The 22,960-nt window shown below is 36.2% G+C and overlaps 1 protein-coding gene across 6 annotated transcripts in view; it reads right to left on the reverse strand.

Annotated features, from left to right (window-relative positions):
• The window catches only part of NF1 (neurofibromin 1), a 256,997-nt gene that overhangs the window by 125,785 nt on the left and 108,252 nt on the right, over positions 1-22,960 (reverse strand). For all 6 annotated transcript variants that reach the window (XM_004267159.4, XM_004267158.4, XM_033423420.2 and 3 more), the window contains exons 15-27: positions 18,099-18,178; positions 16,433-16,556; positions 14,645-14,806; positions 13,237-13,486; positions 12,612-12,685; positions 12,301-12,384; positions 5,798-6,238; positions 5,255-5,394; positions 4,889-5,011; positions 4,331-4,414; positions 3,465-3,581; positions 2,085-2,266; positions 1,754-1,965 (exon numbers count right to left, since the gene is read on the reverse strand). In XM_004267159.4, the coding sequence (XP_004267207.1) occupies positions 1,754-1,965; positions 2,085-2,266; positions 3,465-3,581; positions 4,331-4,414; positions 4,889-5,011; positions 5,255-5,394; positions 5,798-6,238; positions 12,301-12,384; positions 12,612-12,685; positions 13,237-13,486; positions 14,645-14,806; positions 16,433-16,556; positions 18,099-18,178 (2,073 nt within the window). The remainder of the gene's footprint in view (positions 1-1,753; positions 1,966-2,084; positions 2,267-3,464; positions 3,582-4,330; positions 4,415-4,888; positions 5,012-5,254; positions 5,395-5,797; positions 6,239-12,300; positions 12,385-12,611; positions 12,686-13,236; positions 13,487-14,644; positions 14,807-16,432; positions 16,557-18,098; positions 18,179-22,960) is intronic.

The raw sequence follows: 22,960 nt of genomic DNA on the forward strand, positions 1-22,960 counted from the left end.
TTATTGAAAAAATTTATTGAAAAAATTCTATTTTATTGAAAAAATTTATTGAAAAAATTTATTGAAAAATTGAAAAAAAATTTATTGAAAAAATTTTATTGAAAAAAAAATTTATTGAAAATTTATTGAAAAATTGACAATTTTTAGCGCTAATTATAGGTAGGTGCTAAAAGGTAATTCAGAATTCCATTTTCAAAATATATGAAGATCTGTGAACTAATGTTAGGCTTCAAGAGGATTTCAACAATTTCCTTTTTCTAACTCACTAGCTACAAGCAGGATTCCATCTTCATTCATTAAACAATTACTTACTGAGTCACTGTTATATGCCAGGTTGTACTTCAAGACCTGGAACTACAGCAGTAAACAACATAGACCATAGTCTGCTCTCATGTAGCTCACATTGTGGTGGAAGGAGACCAAGCAATCAAATAAACAAGATAATTTCACACAGTAAATAACTGCTGCAAAGAAAATATAACAAGGAATGGAATAAAATGACTGTGAGTGTGGTTTTGATTGGATGGCCAGAAAAGACCTCACTAGGAAAGTGATATCTGACTTGAAACTTGAATAACAAGAGACCAGGGAATAAGTATTCTAGGCAGCAGCAGCAGCAAGGGTGCTCAAGGGTAGAAATAAGCCTAACATGTTTGATGGCCACTGTGGTTTCAGTCTGGTGAACAAGAAGGAAAATGGCATAAGATGATGTCAGAGATGAGGCAGGACCCAGGCTGGGTAGAGCCTTGTAGACCAGGGTAAAGAGTTTGAGTTTCACTGTAAGTATGAAGAATAAGATCCTACAGCTTTTAAGCAGAAACACATCTACAGGCAACAACAGATTAGATATAATTAGATACAATTATAGATATAATTATAAATTAGATATAATTTACTAAAATGAAATGAAATCATTTTCAGTACAGTATAAACTAAACAGCTTTTTAACATGGAAAGGGACAAGCTTTCTCAAATGTTTAGCATGTTACCCAAAATGACATGGTTCTAGGAAATTTGTTATTAACAGACGCCAAATAGCCATATTATGTCTTCTGTATTTAAAACAAGCAATGCCACAATTTCAAATGCAAATAAGAGTGGTTAAATTTTTAAAAAATTGTATAACGCATTACAGAAAAAAAAGAGTTGTGAACTAGAGGTATATCAATAGTAAACAGGCATAAGCCTTGAATTCTAGTTCTAGCATTACTGACAACTAAATATGAGATTTAACCCTAATTATCTCATTTAATATATGAAGACACCAGACCACATCAGGGGTTTTAATTTTCTTTTGATGAGTGCTCAAATGGAATTTTTCAGTGGGTCAGGTAAGGAGTTTGAGTTTTACTTTAAATATGTGAAATAAGATCCTCATATTTAAGAAATCTAGTGAGGGCTAGAAAAGCCAACCACGTTCCACAGCTGAAAATCACTCAAATAATATCTGAAGTTTCTTCCAGCTCTAAAAGTTTTAGCAATTAATTCAATTCACTGATACACACTACTATATAGAAAATAAACAAGGACCTACTGTATAGCACAGGGAACTATATCCAGTATCTTGTAATAACCTATAATGGAAAAGAATCTGAAAAAGAATATATATATATGACTCAATCACTTTGCTGTATACCTGAAACACTGTAAATCAACTATACTTCAATTAAAAAAAAATTCATTGAATGAATGAATTTTGAAGCATCTGCTATGTGCCAGGCACTGTTCTTCTGCTCTTACTCAATGAACTTACCCACTGAGAACAAGGGACCACATTGGCCAGAGCCATAGCTATTGGGAGCTCTCCTTGATCACCCATCATTGTGACCAACTCTACCAGTCTCTCAAAACGATCTGCCAACACGGTTTCTGCAAGTGTGTCAAATTCTGTGCCTTGTTGAAGGATTTTTGTCAGAACTTCCATAAATGTAGCTCTTGTCTGAAGATCTTTGTGATAACCTAAACCTGATATGGACAGACAGATGCAAATTTACTAACATGGTCTTTCTGAAGTAATTCCACTTGTCTTACATGCCAGTTCTCTAGGTTTTAAATTTCTAAATGAAGCTTTCATTTTATCTCACCTATGGAGTGCATGAGGCCACTGTCCACGTTAGCATTGAGTAAGTTTGACATTGCCAGGACTGTACAGTGCCTCAGTGATGCCAGCCTCCGAGACATGCCACGTTTCCTGCCACCTGTTTGTGCATTTTCATCTTCAACTTCACTACAGTCGTTCAAAAGGTTCATAAACAATGTGAAATACCTGTGAAATAAAAAGACTGACCCTTACCCAGTGAAGGCCACATCAACCAGACAGCGAATCAGACATTCTGAAACCACCACATGTGCATCACATGAGTGGCTCTGGGTATCTGCTTCTCTCCAATCTTGGGGTAATCAGCCAGCATGGCTCATTATGAAGTGTTTTGTGTTGAATATGATTTTATCCTGACAAAGCTCAGTACATATTTCGTAATACAAACACCAAATACATGCAGTGTTTCCTGGCAATGCATCACTTTTAATGTTTAGAATATAAAAATTATTGGTCCAAACAGTTTAGACAATGACATTTTAAATGACTTAAGGAGGTGATCTGGGTTTTACTACCAATAAAAATTCACCAATCGGACTTCCCTGGTGGCGCTGTGGTGGCGCTGTGGTGGCGCTGTGGTTAAGAATCCGCCTGCCAATGCAGGGGACACAGGTTCGAGCCCTGGTCCGGGAAGATCCCATATACCGCAGAGCAACTAAGCCTGTGCGCCACAACTACTGAGCCTGCACTCTAGAGCCTGCGAGCCACAACTACTGAGCCCACGCGCCACAACTACTGAAGCCCGCACTCCCAGAGCCCGTGCTCCGCAACAAGAGAAGCCCCCGCCCGCTGCAACGAGAAAAAGCCCACGCCTAGCAACGAAGACCCAATGCAGCCAAAAATAAATAAATAAATAAAATTTTTACAATTCACCAATCAAATTATTTTCTTTAAAAACCACAAAACACTGGATTACTGGACTGAATGTCAATATTATGACATAGTATGAGTGTGTTTCATGTTTGGTAATTGCAATCATTGTTGCTTTTGTTGTGGTCATCCATTTACAATGCTTGGTGTCAGTTTATTTATCTCTTGTAAAAATAAAATACAGTGTGTGTGTGTGTGTGTGTGTGTATGTGTGAAAAAATACAGAGTGTTCAGTAGAAAGAAAAGAAAATTAAACCACAAAACACATGTGCATCACATGAGTGGCTCTGGTATAGGGCTTCCTATACAAGCCGTATCATAGATAATATTGCTTCAAACACATGTTATATTTTGTGAGACAGCGGCTGATGGCCATAATAACAAAGCAACTGAGGTCCATTTTCTAAATATAATCATTTGCTACTTTGGTTACACTTTGTTTTGTTGTGTGTGGGGCTTTGTTTTTTGCTTTGTATTTTTGGTGACTGAAATTTACTTAAGAAATAACTGTGATTTGGCTTCCATCAATTCCACACCATCTCCTTCCTCAGGCTGCAGCGGAAGACCAGCCAGGAGTGAAACTACTGCTTCCATGCTTGCCTGGTCCAAATCTCTGAAGAAAAAAAAAGTTTAAAGACCACAAATCTTTCAGGTTCTTCCACTCCACCTTCCCCTCAAATAAACTTCTTCCTAACAGATACAAACTTTAATAACTACCTATTTCATTAAACAAATTACTATGAAAACCTAAATAATTTGAGTTAATATGCAGAGCCCAGAATGCCAAGACATTTCAAGTTGGGGAGAGGGTGATAATAACTTTCTACAAAGTAATCTTGGCAAAATGCCTACCTTAAATTAAAAGCACAAACTACGGAACCAAGGCTGGCCAAAGAAATATACGTGAATGGTTTTTGTGTAATACATAATGTTTAAATATTTCTGATACATTGCAGTAAGTGTTTATCATTAGAGCAAACTTAAGCAATTACATTTTAGAAAGACTCAAAACGACTAAGTTCCTCAAATAATATCTTTATCCAATCAAAAATTGAAAACAATCTAAGGCTTTATATACCTTATTTTCCAACTGTAGACTATCCTCCCTAAACAGACAACCCAAGCTTTCCAAACATAACACTCTCTCACATTTGTTTTTACTGAAAGTCTTTTAGTTAAAAAGAAAAAGAAAAAATAAAGATTAGTATCTTTATATAATTCAAATGCAAAAGCTTGATATACCAAAAAACGATTTCAATACACATAAAATATATGTATACAAACTATAATGAAGTAGTAGTAACACCTAGAGTAAACCTGCTGATACTTAGTTAAAGGTCTTTTTTTTTTTTTTTTTTTTACCTTGTAAGACATTTGACATCATCATCTGCTGCTTGGTTTGATGTTCCCATAACCCAATCTGTCAGGTATTCTACCATCTTATTCCTATAGAATGGCAGAGAAAAAGAAAAGAGGACACAGCTTTTTTAAAGCCACACATACACTTTTAGTCATATAAGAATTTTTAATAGTTCAAGTAATTTTCCAAATCACCCAAGCAACATGACAATTTCATAAAAGAGATACTGCTATTACAAATCTAACAGTGAGAAGGGCGCAAACATGAGCAACCTGGGTACCGATCCACCACATCAGCCCTTAGCTATGGTATCCATTTGGATACAGAATCCAATTCTTGGCTCAAGTGTAGTGTAATTTTAGAAAAAGGGAGCACTGTCATGGGCACAAAGGTTTGGGAAATTTGAAAAGATGTGAAGAGAAAAAAAAACCACACACACGTAAAATGCTCCTTTTTCACCTTCCCCACTTCCCATGATAACCAGGTGCACACTACTTTTCTGTACTTCACTTAACATAATAAGATTTACAAGACTTAACTTTGCTCTTTTGAGAACTCACCTAAATTTCATCTCTTGACAAAATGAGAGGTCGTCTCTCCTTGCCATCATTACCTCCACTAACTGACACAGTTTCGTTTTTATTTGAATTGCATGGACCATATTCCCAAGCACACGAACATATCTAGACACAGAAGCATTAAAAAAAAAAGATCCGATATAAACAAAAGAGAAGATTTTCTAAATGCTTTCAAATGTAACCATAAGAACTATAAGATTTTCATTTTGTTTATATGAGAACATATATAACTTCTAATTACCTTATTATTACACCCTAATTTGGGTGCAACAGAGAAAAGGATAGCAAATTATTTCACTACTAACTACCGACACCAATGCGTCTGCTACACTTCAGTAGAATGCTTACCTGACCAGATTTAACATCATTGTTTCAATGCTAGCTTGCCCCAGATGTTCAGAGCTGCCTTCAGTATGATTATCTAGTAAGTTCTTCATTATAGCTATGGTTTGCTCCACGAACTGAGTATTGGTGTCAGTCAATAAAACCTATACGAAGAACAAAACATTGGGAATTGATTTGGGAATCAATGCACAGCAGACAGACCACAGAGAGATGAAGCTGCCTGATCTAAATGTCATACACATGCAGAAATTCAACCATGGGCACATATCCAAATGTGCACACAGATACACACAGACACTCATATCCACACCCAAGACATTGTTAACCCCAGGCACGCCCATGCACTAGAGTCCCTAAAAAGCAAATTGACTCCTACATTAGACGATTCTTCTTTTTGCAACGTTTTCACCTATTTTTTTTAAAATTATAAGTGAAAGTTCACGCCAGTATCGAAATTAAATAATCTAAAAGGAAAAGGCTTCATTATTTCAAATGAGTCACTCTATTCACAGGGAAGGGTGAAAAATAAAACAGAGAACACTTTACCTGCCCTTGGGAGTCAAAAAACTTGCTGATGGTATTCTTCAGTTTGTTAAACAGCATTGGATAAAGAGCAGGACTCAATTCTAGACCCACCAGATCCTTAACATTGGTCCGTATCTGAAGTCCCACTTTCTCATGGTTACAGACCATTAAGGATAGCAATCGATCCATAAATTTGCTGACAGGTGTATCTGCGTTTCCCTCTGAGGACATCACTGAAATCATGGAACCCTTGCGTTCACTGACTGGGCCCATGGGTGGGCTATAGGTTGCCAGGCCAGAATTGCTTCTCTGCTGCAGGCATACTCCCCCAAGGGCACAAAGGAAGCCAGTCATGTTGATCCATTCTTGTAGGGAGTCTGTGTCAGACAAATCTATGGATCCTCCTCCACTCACATGAGACATTCGCCTCTTAACGATGGTCTTGTGAAGGCTTTCAGCAGCCTAAACACAAAATTTTTATGGAAAGCATGAATTCAACCTCAATTGGTTGAGAGATTTGACAAATTACTTTTTATCCAACATTTCTTCCATGACAAAAGAACATTTTTTACATTTAAAAAATTCAGGTCTTCACTCTGTAATTTCTAGTCACATCAAGGTACCTTACTGCTTGAGGATGGATGAGTCTTAAGTTACAGAATTGAAGGTAGTGATACACGTATATCCAGTATCAGATACAGAAGGTGGTGATGGAATGCAGTTCAGGAAGGAACATACTTTCAAAACATTTGCTTATATCAATTCCTGGACACAGAGGCCATATCTGTGCTGCTTCAAGGAATATAAGCATTTGGAGATTTTTAACCAAGTAGTGTGTGCACTTAATAACTTAGTGATTGCTGAAGTTGAAGTGCTCTGGGATCAGCTTTGTAAACATTGTACTACTATTAACATATTGGGTTAGCCAAAAAGTTCATTCGGATTTTTCCATAAGCTCTTACAGAAGATCTTATAGATTCCCGCATGGCAAGATGAGAGTAACCAAGTGGAAGAACCACTGAACATAGAAAAGAGTGTAATGAAGGAGTACAGAAAAATTTAAAAATCAATAGAAAAAAATAATACTCTACAAGAATTTGTAACCTGACAGAGGAGGAATCTTCCAGGAGTTCTGGTCCTTTCAGTTTATGGAATAGAGATGAGAAAGAAAAACTTACTATGTGTAGCAAAAATTTTTCAGATTCAATTTCCCAACTGCTTGCAAGCATAATACTCACCTTACTATAGAGGATATATCAACCTAAGAAAGCAACATATTAGGGACAATGGATGATGTGGAAGTGCCACTGCATTTGTTTCATTAGGTACGTCTGTTTTATGGGGAAAATGACCTCTCATGAATGACTGCTTCGAATATGGGACTCTTAAAACTTTGCCATTTCTTACAGCACATGGATTTACTACAGTTGTATCTAGTATTAGAATATGGCTACATATCTCTGCTGTCATGTAGCACATTATCTCTTTTAGGACCTACATTATCAGGTATTTATGCAAGTTCCCTGATCAGGAGTTAAGACCGAGCGGGGCTCACAATACGGATGACTTAAAGTGTACCACAGGGAAAGAACCATTGAATACAATGCTATGCTTTGTTTTTTTTGCGGTATGCGGGACTCTCACTGTTGTGGCCTCTCCCGTTGCGGAGCACAGGCTCCGGACGCGCAGGCTCAGCGGCCATGGCTCACGGGCCCAGCCGCTCCGCGGCATGTGGGATCTTCCCGGACCAGGGCACGAACCCGTGTCCCCTGCATCGGCAGGCGGACTCTCAACCACTGCGCCACCAGGGAAGCCCTTTACGTGATCTATTTTGACTAAGAGGTTGACTGGTCTCAGTCAAATAATGAATCAACTTCACACCTTCAACGATATATGTAATAATGAGTCACTAGCATCAGACATAGAAAGTCCATCGCAAAAGAACTTTCAGACTGGCTTATAAGCAACAATGTGGTAGAGCAAATATATGGACTGAATTTCATACTGAGATTATCAAACACTGTCAAGTGACTGAATTTTTTTTAGCAGCAGCAGGATGACTGAGTACTTAGCATATTGACTACATTTGGGCTGCAGCACAGCTGAAAACACTGTAGTTGGTATATGCATGATTTATTTCCTTTATTCATCAAGAATTTGGATCCAGTACCACTTAGACATCTTCTTAATCTGGTTTCAGCTCTTCAGCCAAGTGTTCGTACTGAACAGACATTATACTTGGCATTGATGTTAATTAACGCATTATGGAATAATGTATTAGCAGCTAAGGCTCAGCTACCTAAACAGTTATTTGGCATCTTTATTAATCTTCCCATTGAAAATAAGAAAGAGGAAGAAGAGCTCAGAAGACCAGCTCCATCACCTTGGTCACCTGCAGTTAGTCCTCAAAGCAGCAGTAACAGTGAAACTCATCAGAATGGAGGCAGTGATATTGAAATGGATGAGCAACTTACACATAGAACGAAACACATGCAATAGCAACTTCCAGACACAAAGAAATCCAAGCAATGAAGTTCTGACAAAACTGCCAACAGTGGTGAAGATGGAAGCAGTGGTCCTGGAAGCAATAGTAATGGATCTAGCAATGAGGTGAATTCTACTAATGCAAGCCAGTCAGCTGAGTGCTCTAGTAATGAGGGACAGTCAGAAGACACTGCAGATTTGAAGCCCTTCAAGAAGATGCAGATCATGGTCATAATCCTCTTAAAAGCAGTTGTGGTACAGATCTTTGGAACAGAAAGTTAGAAAGTCAAGCAGGCATTTGCTTAGAGGATTCCCAAGGCCCATCAGCAAGCAATGGAACAGGAAAGGACCTGTTTTCTAACCCTGAGCCGATGCCATCAGTAGATAATCAAATACAAATGCTGGATGCCTGTTCACACGCTGAAGACCCAGAACGTATTTCAGAGGAAATGAATGCTGCTCATATAGCAGAAGCATCTCAGGAATCTTGCAGTATTACACGCACTGGGGACTTCCTTGGGAGACGATTGGAAATGAATTATTTGCTTGTCGGCAATTTAGCATCACTAAATTCAGCATCACTACCACCACCACCACATCATCATCACTACCATGATGGGCATATGGCTGATGATAAGCTAAGTACAGATGATGTCAGTTGCCGTAGCTCCCAGGTCAGTGCAAAATCAGAGAAAAATATGGCTGATTTTGATAGTGAAGAATCTGGGTGTGAAGAGGAGCTAGTTCAGATTCATTTCACAGGCAGAGCTACCATCTCATCTCTAACAACATCTTGCCAATGTAGCATCTATTTACCATGAATATCTTAATCAAGAACCTATAATTCATAAACATCAATTCGACAGTAATTCTGTGAAAGACATTAACTTGGATATTGTTTGCAAGAAAGGAAACACCTTGTTGTGGGATACAGTCCAAGATGATGATACAGTTAATCTTTCTGAAGGATTAATAAATGAAGCAGAGAAACTTCTCCGTTCCTTAGTATGTTGGTTTACAGATAGATCTGAATGAGATTTATTGAAGGTTGCCTCGAAAATAGGAAACAACAGGCAAATAGGAATTAAAAATTTTTTTATGCAGTAGTCAAAGTTCATTTTGCGTATTCTTATCAACTAGGTGTGGTGAATTCATAGCATTTAACGTACCATTATCAACCTATTTTTTAGTAATTGTGGTTTTCATATTAGGTTTAAAGACTTCCCTTACAGAGTTCATATTGGGTTGGTCAAAAAGTTCGTTCGGTTAATGAATATGCTGTTCAATAAAGTTCTTGGTGAAAATGAAAAATGTCCTTAAAACCCAACGAACTTTTTGGCCAACCCAATATTTTATCATTGTCTTGCTTTTATCAGTACTTTTCGGCACTTTTCTTGATTAGATCATCTCCAACAGAAACAAAGGAGTAATAGTAATACTTATTCTCTTCTTGACTCTGGGAACATAGTGGTGATTACTCTGGTTTCAAATTACAGTTAAATGTTCTTAAACTGTGTCACAGTAAATATAAAAGAAGCTAAATAAGTGACGCGACGTTAAACTGAAGCTGAAATATAAACATTTTGATTATGACACTGTCCTTTCATCTGGGGAATCTTTTGTGTCTTGACTTTTATAGTGCAGAAAGAATTAGATTGGTGTTTCTTGTCTAGTTTGAATTCTGCTATATATTTATATACTTCTTATCGGGGCTCAAATGATTACCACAAGTTTCTTGATTTTCAGTTCTGTTCCACTGGTACAATTTCAGGTTTCCCTTGTCTTATACTGTTTTGATAATGTTGTCCCATTCTCTGACATAACTGAATATATTATATCATATCATATCATATCATATATTTTCAGAGTAGCTCTGCCCAGGCCTGATATAAATGTCTAATTTTATTGAATATTTAAGTGCTTCAAAATATTTATCTAGTTGAATTAGAAAAAGTATGTACAATATTTTATTTCCTACTTTTGGTCTTTAAAGGGTTATAATTTGAACAATCCCAAAAGAAAAATTGCTTGTTCGTGCAGGTATAAGAAAGCACTAATAGACCCCTGTTAGTGGATCAGTTGTCTCATTTTGTATATACTCTTTAAAAGGAATGCCTTCCATGGCTGGATGATATGTGATCATTTCCACAGATATTATGCCTGTTCACTTTAAAATGTTAGTTATCTTTTACAAGTTTTTGTGAAACTGTCAAACAGTTTTTCAACGTGATTATATCCATTTATATTCCCCATATGCGCATCTGCATACCCTGTGACCCAGCAATTCCACTGTTAAGTGTGGGCCTTACAGAAATACATCTATAAGGTCAGCAAAAGACACGTTCAAGAATGTTCAGAGCAGCACTATTCAAAGTAACTAGTCGGTGTATAACTATCCAATGCCAAAAAAGAATAGAAAAGAAAAATTGAGGACTGTTAAACAAAATAATATATTGCAATAATAATAAATGAACTACAACTGCACGAAGTAGTGTGGCTGAATCTCACAAACATTATGCTAAGTGAAAGAAGCCAGATACGAAAGTGTACTTCTATTGCTCTGTTTATATAAGTTTAACAACAAGAAAGTGATTGCGTTCAATCAGGACAATGGTTACTCTTGGTCATTAGTGACCGGAAGGGGCACAATGAAAGCTTCTGGGATGCTGGTAATGATTTCTTTCTTGATGTGGGTGCTGGTTGCACAGGTATGTTCACCTCCTAATATTTTGCACTGTCACTTTGATTTACACATATTTTTGAATGTATACTTCTATTTAAAAAAACTATGCAAAGATGCAAAAAAAAATTTTTTAAGTAAAAAAACCCAAACTTAAGATTATCATATACATTTTTAAAGAGCCACTAAAATATTTTTATCATAGACTAATATAATCAACACAGGATATCAAATTTCTTTTAAAAAGCTTTGATTTACATGAATGAACCTTGCAAACATTATGCCAAGTGAAAGAAACCAGTCACTAAAGACCACATGTTGCATGATTCCATTTATATGAAATGTCCAGAATTGGCAAGTCTACTCACACAGAAAGTAGCTTAGTGGTTGCCTAGGGCTGAGGGCTGACGGCAGAGGTGCGGGGGAAGGTTAGGGAATGACAGCTAATGGGTGTGGGTTTTTATTAAATTGTGGTGGTGACTGCACAACTCTGCATATACTAAAAACCACTGAATCACACATTTTAAACAGGTGAATTTTATGGTATGTGAATTGTATCTCAACAAAACAGCTACCAAAGAAACAAAAAGCTTTCATTTTAAAGCCACGTGTCCCTCTCCCAATAATGATATTAGGTACAGATTTTTGCTTCACAAAAACATAACTTTTTTTCTTGTTCTAAAAAGCATGACAAGAAAAAAACAATGGGAGACTAATGAGTTTTTCTAAAACACCTAATAATGAGAACAATATGGCCATTACAAATCAAACATACAGAAATATCAATTGTAAATGTCCAGGGTAACAGATGATAACAGTTGATGAATGAAATGCCCAAATTTTAAAACTTCATTTAACCTATGGTTCAGTCTTCTGGCCACCAGATCCCTTAATTAGAATACCTAATAAGATAGTAAAATGTATTGTTTCAATTTTAATTTATTTTTCTCTACCTTCGTTGCTCCTTTCCTGAAAATTCTGTGAAATACTCTGACGGAGAAAGAGAAAGAAAAGAGGGGAAAGAAATGGTCCTACCATAAATCATCTCTAGCTCAGAGCTGTCCAATATTTCTGCAATGATGGAAACATTTAATATCTATGCTGTCCAATAGAGTAGTCAACTTCCACATGTGGCTATTGTATGACAGAGAAACTGAATTTTAATTGTTTTTAATTTTAAATCAAACTTTAATTTGACTAGTGGCTACCATATTAGTGCAGGTTTAGATGAACCACAACTAAATATCAGTCTGAAGACATCTACATACTTATTATACTAAGAGGTCACTCACAAAAGATGAAGTAAAGTACATATGTTTAGGAGATCAATCAATAGACAAAATCAACTTCACAAACTCACCTGGCCATCTTCCATTTTGGCTTTTGGGTAGTTGAGGATTAGTTTTGTAGCTTGTTCCCACTTTGCATGTGTATCTTCCCAAGCCTGAAATGAAGGCAATTACCGCTTGAAAGCAACTTTAAACCTAGAGCTAAAAATCAATCAGTAATAGGCAGGTCTCAAACCTGGTGCATATTATAATATCCTACTTATAATATGCACATATTTTAGACTTGCTTCAAAAGCTATTCCTGGTCACATATGCATAACACCAGGCTTCTAAAATTGAGGGTGGGGGCCTGAGAGGGATATTTCTGTTGCCAAGGGCATACCTCAGTGTTTCCTGCGGTGGGATGCTCAATTCGCCGTAGTAATGCCATCACTCTTTTCTGAAGTGCTGCTCTTCCTAAGCAAAGACAACAACAAATCAACCTACTGCACTTAGAGCCCTGCTTGCCAACGAAGAACCTGGCAAGCCCAACCCAAAAGGCAGAATAGGAGGAGTGGAATGAATACTTCAAATGATAAAGCTGAACACTTCCTTTTACCAGCCTCACAGGAAAGGGGCACTTAACTGGGACTCCACAATGTCCACAGCCTAAAATTGCTACTCCCACCTAAACTTACTCATAACATGTGCCAATGTTTTTAAAACTTCACTACATACAGTTCAGGCAGAGTAAATTATATAATCTATAACTGAAAGCAATTTATACTGCCAGTTTTTAAACAAATGTATATGGCATTTTAAAAACTCAGTGAGAAATTAACAGCTTATTTCAAATACTATTTACTTTCACCTTACCTTGTGCAGAAAAGGATTTCAGGTAAGCTATCTGAATTAGCCCTGTAAACTTACAAAGTAGTAATCTTAGATACATTCTTATTTTCCTAGAGCAACCAGATGTCACGTGATTCAAGGCAGACTGAGTGAAAAAAACATTACCCATGATTTACCTGTTGACATCATATTGCTGACAGAGGCAAACTCCATGAATGTGTTATAGTTGGGCAAGAAGTTGTGCACTGACACTTCATCCACCCCACACCGGATATCCGCTTCCTCACAGAGGTGACGAAAACAGGACATGGCAACCAGAACAGCTTCAGTGTCAGGGCTCCACAGAAACATGTACAGGGCCACTTCTAGTTTGGTCTGGGCTTGTCGGCATATTGGCGGGGTTCCGCTGTACCCTGCTGCACTATCCTGGGAGTCAGGAGTGGGAGGCAAGTATTTGCAACTTATGTAATTTTACTTACAAAAGCCAATAATACAACAAGCTGTGTATCAGATATGTCTGCATACGCTAACCCACAAGAACTTTTCCCCTTTAACCATGATAGGATTTTCAAACCTCAAAATATCTCACCTGAATGAGAACTCAGATTATTTGTACCAACATAATACTACTATCTGTTCAATTTCAACTAGAATAGGTATCCTTTCCAGATCCCAGAAATGTAGATTAAGTTTAATATGAACACAAATAAAACATGCACAACACAAATCTACTCAATGAAAAATATAATACACTTCTCAGTCAATCATAAACGACAAAGGAAGAGGAAGTAACATGAAATTCTATCCACCCTGAGGGAAGAAATAAAATAATCATGCTGCAAAACTGACTTAACTAAGGACATGAATAAAAACTAAACATTACTGTAGAAGATACACTGGGCTCTGGATAACATATTCCCAAAACACGAAATAGAGAAATCCTCATTTACAAAATGAATGCAAATTCTGCAGGTAAGACAAGAGTAAATACCACACTGCTTAGTAGTTGGTTTTTTTTCCTTCAACTGAAGATTATATTGTAAATTATGGATTAAAAAAAAGCTTTGGTCTGAAAAAGAAACTCTAATAATTTGATATTTTCACTGGTATTATGATTTATTTTTAAAGGGAATTACGGACACAGAAGTCATGAGAACACTTCTGCATAACATCAAGCAACATGCTTTTGTTCCCAGTAAATCTGTACTCTTTTTAGTTGACAGAACTTTTAACCTTCTGGGCTATGAATGGCCTTTCTTATGGGATAGAGAGTTATAATAATTATAGTTAACAGTTAAAGCTTATAAGTGTCAAAAAATCAAGTGCTGTTTACACATCATCTCATTTAATCCTCACAACAATTCTGGGGCAGAAATTATTATTATCCCCATTTTAAAGTCAAGGAACTGAATCACAGAGATGTTAGGAACTTGCCTGAGGGTCCACAAAGAGCAGTAATAGAACTACAAGCTAAGCAGTTCTTCACTATGCTATATTACCTAGCTGAAATTTACCCAAGTTCATTCCGAAAAAAATACAGAGCACAGATGATGATACAAGAAAACTACAAAGGAAACTCCTTACCATGGATGAATTTCCTTTTCCCTTTCGGAGAGAGGTTCCAGGAGTACAAGTACGTAGTAATTCTTCATGATCTATGGACACCTGACTGGTATTTCCACTTGAAGGAACATCACATCCTACTCCATAAAGGAAGAGAAAGTGACAGGAACTTCTATCTGCCTGCTAGAAAGAAAAAATAAGCCTTTTCAAAGTACTGATAACCAAGAGAAATAAATATTTAATATAAGTTGTCTTTCTGTTTGAGACTATCCTGGAAAACCTCTCCTTCCATCTCCTGTTCCCCTCACACTGAAAAACATTCACTAGAAACCCAATAGTACAAATAATGTTTCCTCAATATCTCTGAAACTCCTCTCAGTTTTCCACTCTTCAAATCATGAGAATCAACAGATTCTAGAAATGTAAATTAACGTTTCTAGGTTTAACAGAGACACAAGTAAAACATCAACAACATAAAGCTACCACATGAAAGATATAATGTACTTCTCGGTCAATTAAAAACGACTAAGATTGCCTCCCATAAGACTTATATCCTGTGCTATGGTCAGGATAACTGGAAGTTGACTCTTTTGAGATTAAGTTCCTCTGGACCAGAATTAACACTGGTATATAAGCCATATATAAGAGTGACTTCACTGACCAGAAGACTACAGATTCATTACTGGATTACCAATGCTTGTACTCTGGAGAATTATACCATAGGCAAGGGCATGAAACATGAAAAATCTTGTTCCTTGTCTTTGGAATAATGCCAAATTCCACTATATTAACACACTAAGATAAGCCAGATATAAATAAATCCAACTTACCATTAGCCCATTTCTAAACAAAGAAAATTTAACAAGCTGCATGGTACACTGAAAAGCATACGCGTTTGATACATTTAAGATTTCTCGGGCTTCCCTGGTGGCGCAGTGGTTGAGAGTCCGCCTGCCGATGCAGGGGACACGGGTTCGTGCCCCGGTCCGGGAGGATCCCACATGCCGCAGAGCTGCTGGGCCAGTGAGCCATGGCCGCTGAGCCTGCGCGTCCGGAGCCTGTGCTCCGCAACGGGAGAGGCCACAACAGTGAGAGGCCCGCGTACCGCAAAAAAAAAAAAAGATTTCTCATAGATTTTATCCATTCTAGAAATGGATAAAAATTCACTGAATCAAGTACTCCTAAAACTATGCTGTAATAGAAGAACTTTTTAATTGACTAATTACAGAAACTTTATGTTAAAAAAAAATTAAGGCTCTTCTCTAGCCCCCAAAACCCTCTCACCATACTCCGATAGTTCAGGATCAAAACTTTTCACTCAACCCCAAGGAAGAAGACTCCTGGTATTTTCAAGAGGTAAAAGCTTTCTCGCAGAAATATAAATAAACCTAGATTGAGGACCCTCAATCTCTTCCCTTCAGCTTCTTTACATATACAGATAGATAACATTCTCTGGGCTAGCCTAGCCATAGGATTCAAGTCTTATGTATGAACTTGAGAGGACAGATAGACTATGTTGTTACTCAATCTTCTTTGGTTATAGCAGCCCCCACTCCTCCTAGGACTGCCCCACAGAGTCCGGATTAACTCAACTAGACTTTATCAGGATTGTGGCTTTAAGGCTAAAGGCTCAGAATAATTTTTAAAGAGTTGATTTGTCAGCCATTGTCTTCTGCACAAAATTTCCCTTGAAGATTGTAGGAGAGAGGAGCTGAATTAGGACTTAATTTGGCTAACAAACACTTCCTTAATGCCTTCTCATTACCATTCCAAATATTCTTCCATTTTGAAAGATGTCACTTTGCTTACCTTATTTTTAAGAAGAAATTTATTCCTGCAGATCAAAATTTCCCGCAACCATTTGAGAATTTCTGTGCTACTAAGCATTTGATGGCTAGTTAATTTCTTGCAGATGTAAAAAAGCATTTGTGAGCTGCAGAAACAAAGTTCACTGTTACCAGCATTGTCAACAAACAACATAATGCAGATAAAATCAGTCCATAAGAATGGCATTCTCTAATAATGGACAAAGTCTAGAGAAGCTTATTTTCCTTTCCAGGATTTGTTTTAGAGAAATGATTATCAAAATGTTAACAGCATGATCATCAAATGATGTAAGTATACGGACTACGTTTAAAAACAAAAAAAAAGCAAGTACTTCTAAGCCCCCTACTCTCCCAACTTCCAGCTGTTTTATCCATGCATCTCATCGTTGCAGAGGACTCAAGAAAAAATTATAGACCAGGTGCACAGCACAGACTGTATGTGAACCTAATGCTCTAGAGCAGGGGTCTGCAAACGACTGCCTGCAGGCCAAATCCAGTCCATCATTTGCCTTCGTAAATAAAGTTTTAGTGGAACACGGTCACACCCCACTCATTCATTTACATATTGTCTATGGCTGCTTTCATGTCCCAACAGCCGAACTGAATAGTTATAAAAGACACTACCTGGCCCACAAAGCCTAAAATATTGACTACCTGGCCCGTTAGAGAAACAGCTTCCTTATTCCTACTCTAGAGCTGCACTGTCCAACACAACAGCCACTAGCCAGCCACATGCAGCTGCTGAGCACTTGAAATATGGCTTGTCTAAACTAAGATGTCCTGTAAATATGAAACATATCAAATTCTGAAGACTTTATTAAAAAAAGAATGTAAAATATCTTATTAATAACTTTTATATTAATTACATGTTGAAAACTATTATATATATACTGGGTTAAAAAATATACTATTAAAATTAATTTTACCTGTTTCTTTTTACTTCTGAATGTGGCAACTAGAAAATTTTAAATTACATATGTGGTTCACATTACATTACTATCGAAAAGCATTGCTTCAGAGTCTAGGATTTAACTCAGCTGCCAAGCGACTTGGTGTACCCACTTCTATAAGAAAATGACGAAACTTGAGGCTTACACACTTACATTTTCCTCAATGTGTTACCTCTGTGCTCACTGAAAGGTAATAATTTATATAACCAAGGAAATAAATTATAAAATTTATATATATTTTGCCTTCTAAGCAGATATTCTGTATTAATTCATCCACCAAAAACACTGGTATTATCGAAAATGTATGAAAGATCATAGTTTAGAAAATTGAAATAAACTATTAACATTACAAAATTTTAATACTCTAAGGTTATAACTGTGAAAATCAATTTAAAACACAGTTGTAACCACATAAAATTCCGAAACAGAAGAGAACATACCAAATAACAGTACTTATGTTTGGATAATGAAATTTAGCACAATTCTTAAAAATTTATTTTCTAAACTGCTGTGACAGTGTTCTTACAGTTAAAACAAGAAATAATCTAATAATTTCAAGTCAAATAAAATACAAACTCATAAAACCTCTGGAGGTATAAATGAATAAAGTTTTATAATAAACTAAGTACTACAGAGTTAATATTCAAAGACAAAAAATACAAAATAAAATTTTAAATTGAAAAATAACAGTGCATATACCTGATTTCCCAAAATGTTTCTACAGGAGCATCAGGATTCCACAAATCAATGCTATCTAACTGATGAAGAACCAACAGAGCCTGAATTTTTAAAAAAGAGAAAGAGAAGACTTATTCAAAAGAGTTTTGGTAAACATAACACTGGAGTATTTATTTTACAAATGCTAACTAATTGAGCTACTTAATTGTAGCCTCAACACACAGTATAGGGCACAACAGAAAAACTCTGAAGAATCAAAATCTCTAGGGGATTATATGTATTATATATATATAGTAATATATATAAAAAATGAAGTTACTTTATTCCTATCAGTCTTACTTTAAATGGCATATACACATAAGTTATATACTGATGAATTCAGAATAGCAATATACATGTGTAAAAAGTGCTTTAAGACACAAACAAAATAATTTCAATAAGTATCAAAGAACTCTATAGAAAATAAAAATAATCCCCAAGTAAGGAGATCTCTCCAAAACTAATACACACAAAAATATTTTACCTCAAGACAATATGGTACTGGCACAAAAACAGAAATATAGATCCATGGGACAGGACAGAAAGCCCAGAGATAAACCCACACACCTATGGTCAACTAATCTATGACAAAGGAGGCGAGGATATACAACGGAGAAAAGACAGTCTCTTCAATAAGTGGTGCTGGGAAAACTGGACAGCTACATGTAAAAGAATGAAATTAGAACACTCCCCAACACCATACACAAAACTAAACTCAAAATGGATTAGAGACCTAAATGTAAGACCGGACATTATAAAACTCTTAGAGGAAAACATAGGAAGAACACTCTTTGACATAAATCACAGCAAGATCTTTTTTGATCCACCTCCTAGAGTAATGGACATAAGAACAAAAATAAACAAATGGGACCTAATGAAACTTAAAAGCTTTTGCAAAGCAAAGGAAACCACAAACAAGACAAAAAGACAACCCTCAGAATGGGAGAAAATATTTGCAAACAAATCAATGGACAAAGGATTAATCTCTAAAATATATAAACAGCTCATGCAGCTCAATATTAAAAAAAACAACCAACCCAATCCAAAAATGGGCAGAAGACCTAAACAGACATTTCTCCAAAGAAGACATACAGATGGCCAAGAGGCACATGAAAAGCTGCTCAACATCACTAATTATTAGAGAAATGAAAATCAAAACTACAATGAAGCACCACCTCACACCAGTTAGAATGGGCATCATCAGAAAACCTACAAACAAATGCTGGAGAGGGTGTGGAGAAAAGGAAACCCTCTTGCACTGCTGGTGGGAATGTAAATTGATACAGCCACTATGGAGAACAGTATGGAGGTTCCTTAAAAAACTAAAAATAGAATTACCATATGACCCAGCAATCCCACTACTGGGCATATACCCAGAGAAAACCATAATTCAAAAAGACACATGCACCCCAGTGTTCATTGCAGCACTATTTACAATAGCCAGGTCACGGAAGCAACCTAAATGCCCATCGACAGACGAATGGATAAAGAAGATGTGGTACATATATACAATGGAATATCACTCAGCCATTAGAAGGAACGAAATTGGGTCATTTGTAGAGATGTGGATGCATCTAGAGACTGTCATACAGAGTGAAGTAAGTCAGAAAGAGAAAAACAAATATCGTATTAACGCATATATGTGAAACCTAGAAAATGGTACAGATGCACCGGTTTGCAGAGCAGAAATTGAGACATGGAAGTAGAGAACAAACGTGTGCACACCAAGTGGGGAAAGTGGAGTGGGGTGCGGGTTGTGGTGTGATGAACTGGCAGACTGGGATTGACATGTATACACTGATGTGTGTAAAATGGTTGACTAATAAGAAAAAAAAATAATTAAAAAAAATAAAATAAAAAATAAAGTCAGTCCATATAGTCTGAAAAAAAAAATTTTACTTCTAGGCCATAAGATAAAGTAGAAGTTATCTTATTTGCCACAAATTCTTTTGGAACAGACAGGACAAATTATTTTTCAAAAAGGAGAGAGGGGGAGGAAAATAGATTTTGTATTTCATAGCAGATTATTCATCCTAAAATACCTCAATTGACCACAGAATTGAAATTGGATCTGGCTCACAGAACATTAACAGGAATACACAACTAATATAAAAAAACACTACTATTAAATAAATTAATGCCATCAAGGGTATAAAGAGTAAAACTAGACTCTTCCTTCAAACCAGCCCTATCCTAACTCCAGCTCCACAACGTTTCCCCCAGACGCACACTGTTGAGCTCTGCACATTCTCCTCAGTCTTTGGTCAGCACATTTGGAGATTCTTTACTCCTCTTTAAAGCCTGTTATTAAAATTCCAATGAAACACTGTTTGGAACACATAATGAGATCTGATTTCTTCTCTTAAAACCAAATTAAATGCATAAACTGCAAATGCAGCTGCAATGATAACCTGCCTCACATTAGGAAAAATAAGTCAATTTCTAACCTTGTTCAACTTTGTAACTCCAAAAGTTATAAATTATATAAACACCAGACCTATATTTTCTTATTTCAAATACTTTCACTGTAATTATTTTGAGATGTTTAGTGAAAACTGCAATTCGTTGTGAGAATCTTCAAAAATTATATAGGTTATACCTGTCGTATCAAGGAAAAACAGCACAAGTTAACATTCAATTTTGTTACTATTGTGCAAAAACTTAGTTACTGACACTTTAAAGTGGCAAATTCTGTACATTTTTGTTTGACAAAATTTTTTTGAAATATTCAAAGAAAATGTGTTAGCCTTTCCCCTGCCTTAATATGAATGTTTTCCTTTTCATGTTCCTTTCCATTTTTAAGTTTTCCACATATATTTTAACAAAACTGTAAACACAGTATACTCCTTTGCCATTTCATAAATACTTTTCCATATTGCTTTGTGATCTGCCTGGTTTAATGGATTTTTTTTGAATTTTATTTTATTTTTTTATACAGCAGGTTCTTATTAGTTATCCATTTTATACATACTAGTGTACATATGTCAATCAGTTCACCAAATTGAAATATCATTCTCTTGTTATTGAATATTAACACATTCTCTTACTAGTGAATATTTAAAATTCTCCTAATGTTCTATTACAAATAAGAGCAGTAAGCATATATGTGTGTAACTTTTTCCTTTCAACTTATATTCACAGGATTAAAAAATTACAGGAATGTAATTATTTGACAGAAAAATGGACATCTGTATAGCTCCTGCTAAATACTGTCAAATAGCCTTCCAAAAAGAATGCAAAGTATATACTGTTTTATAGAACCAACAGCAATGTACACAAATACAAGCAATGAGTGTAACAATGAGGCTGAAACACTTTTGGTAAAATAAAGCATGATAAATAATGAAGTAGCAAATCTTAAATACATAGTTCAATGAATTTTCACAAATGAATATACCTCATATAACCATTACCCAGATCAACATTATTAACACCCAGAAGCCTTTTTCACATTCCCTTCCGGTCATCAGCTCTTGACAAAGGTAGCCACTGTTCTGACTTCTATCACCATAGGTATTTTTGCCTGTTTCTGAACTTTGTATAAATAAAGGGAATCATACAGCATGTTCTCTTTTGTGTTTGGCTGTTTTCACTCAATATTATGTATGTGAGATTCAACCATGCTTTGTACTTAGTGGTAGCTTGTTCTTTTTGCATTGCTTTAATAAGTGGAATGATAATGTTGATATATTTGAGTTGTTTCCAGCGTTTTTGCCTACTACAAATTATGCTGCTATTAATATTTTTGTATGTGTCTTCTGGTAAACATACATATACATTTCTGTTGGATACATACCTAGGAGGAGAATTGCTAAGTCATATGTTTAGCTTTTATAGATATATTGCAAAACAATTTTTAATGATGGTTGTACTAATTTACTTTCTTACGAGCAGGATATATGAGTAAAAACAAAGCACAGTTTGATCCTTGAACAATGAGGTTAGGGGTGCTGACCCCCCATGCAGTAAAAAATGCACATATAACTTCTGACTCTCTAAAAACTTAACTACTAATAGCCTACTGTTGACTGGAAGCCTTACCAATACCATAGTCAATCAACACAAATTTTGGATGTCATATATATTATATACTATATTCTTACAATAAAGCTAGTAAAAAGAAAATGTTTTTAAAAAATCAAAAAGAAAAAAGATCGATAGTACTGTACTGTATTTATCAATACTGTAAGTTTACATCATGTTTACAAGATGCATCAGCTTTTTCTATAACAATGATGGCATCTTCGATAGTGTAATCCTTCCAGACTTTCATAATGTTCTCTCTATTTGGGTTCTCTTCCATAGCGTTGACAATCCTTTTCACAGGGTACCGAGTGTAATGAGCCTTAAAGGTCCTTATGAACCCCTGATCTAGAGGCTGAATTAGAGACATGTTTGGGGCAATCAGGCCACTTTGACACCTTCAGTGTTAAACTCATGGAGTTCCGGGTGGCCAGGGGCATAGTCCAGTACCAAAAGAACTTTAAAAGGTAGCCCCTTACTGGCAAGGTACTTCCTCATTTCAGTGACAAAGCATTGATGCAACTAATCCAGAAAAAGGGTTCTCACTGTGCAGGCTTTCTAGATGTACAACCAAAAGACTAGCAACTGGTATCTATCTTTTCCTTTCAAGGCTTGGAAGTTAGAAGCTTTATAAATAAGGGCAGTTCTGATCATAAACCTAACTGCATTTGCACAAATCCTGGTGCTTGCTTCTCTTCCTTACTAATAAATGTCCTTTGTGGCATTTTTTTCTAGAGTAGCACACTTTCATCTGCATTATAAACCTGTTCAGGCTTACATCCCTTCCCCTCAATGATTTTCTTAATGGCGTCTGGGAACTC

Source organism: Orcinus orca, chromosome 19, assembly GCF_937001465.1.
Source record: "Orcinus orca chromosome 19, mOrcOrc1.1, whole genome shotgun sequence".
In the NCBI taxonomy this organism is placed as follows: Eukaryota; Metazoa; Chordata; class Mammalia; order Artiodactyla; family Delphinidae; genus Orcinus; species Orcinus orca.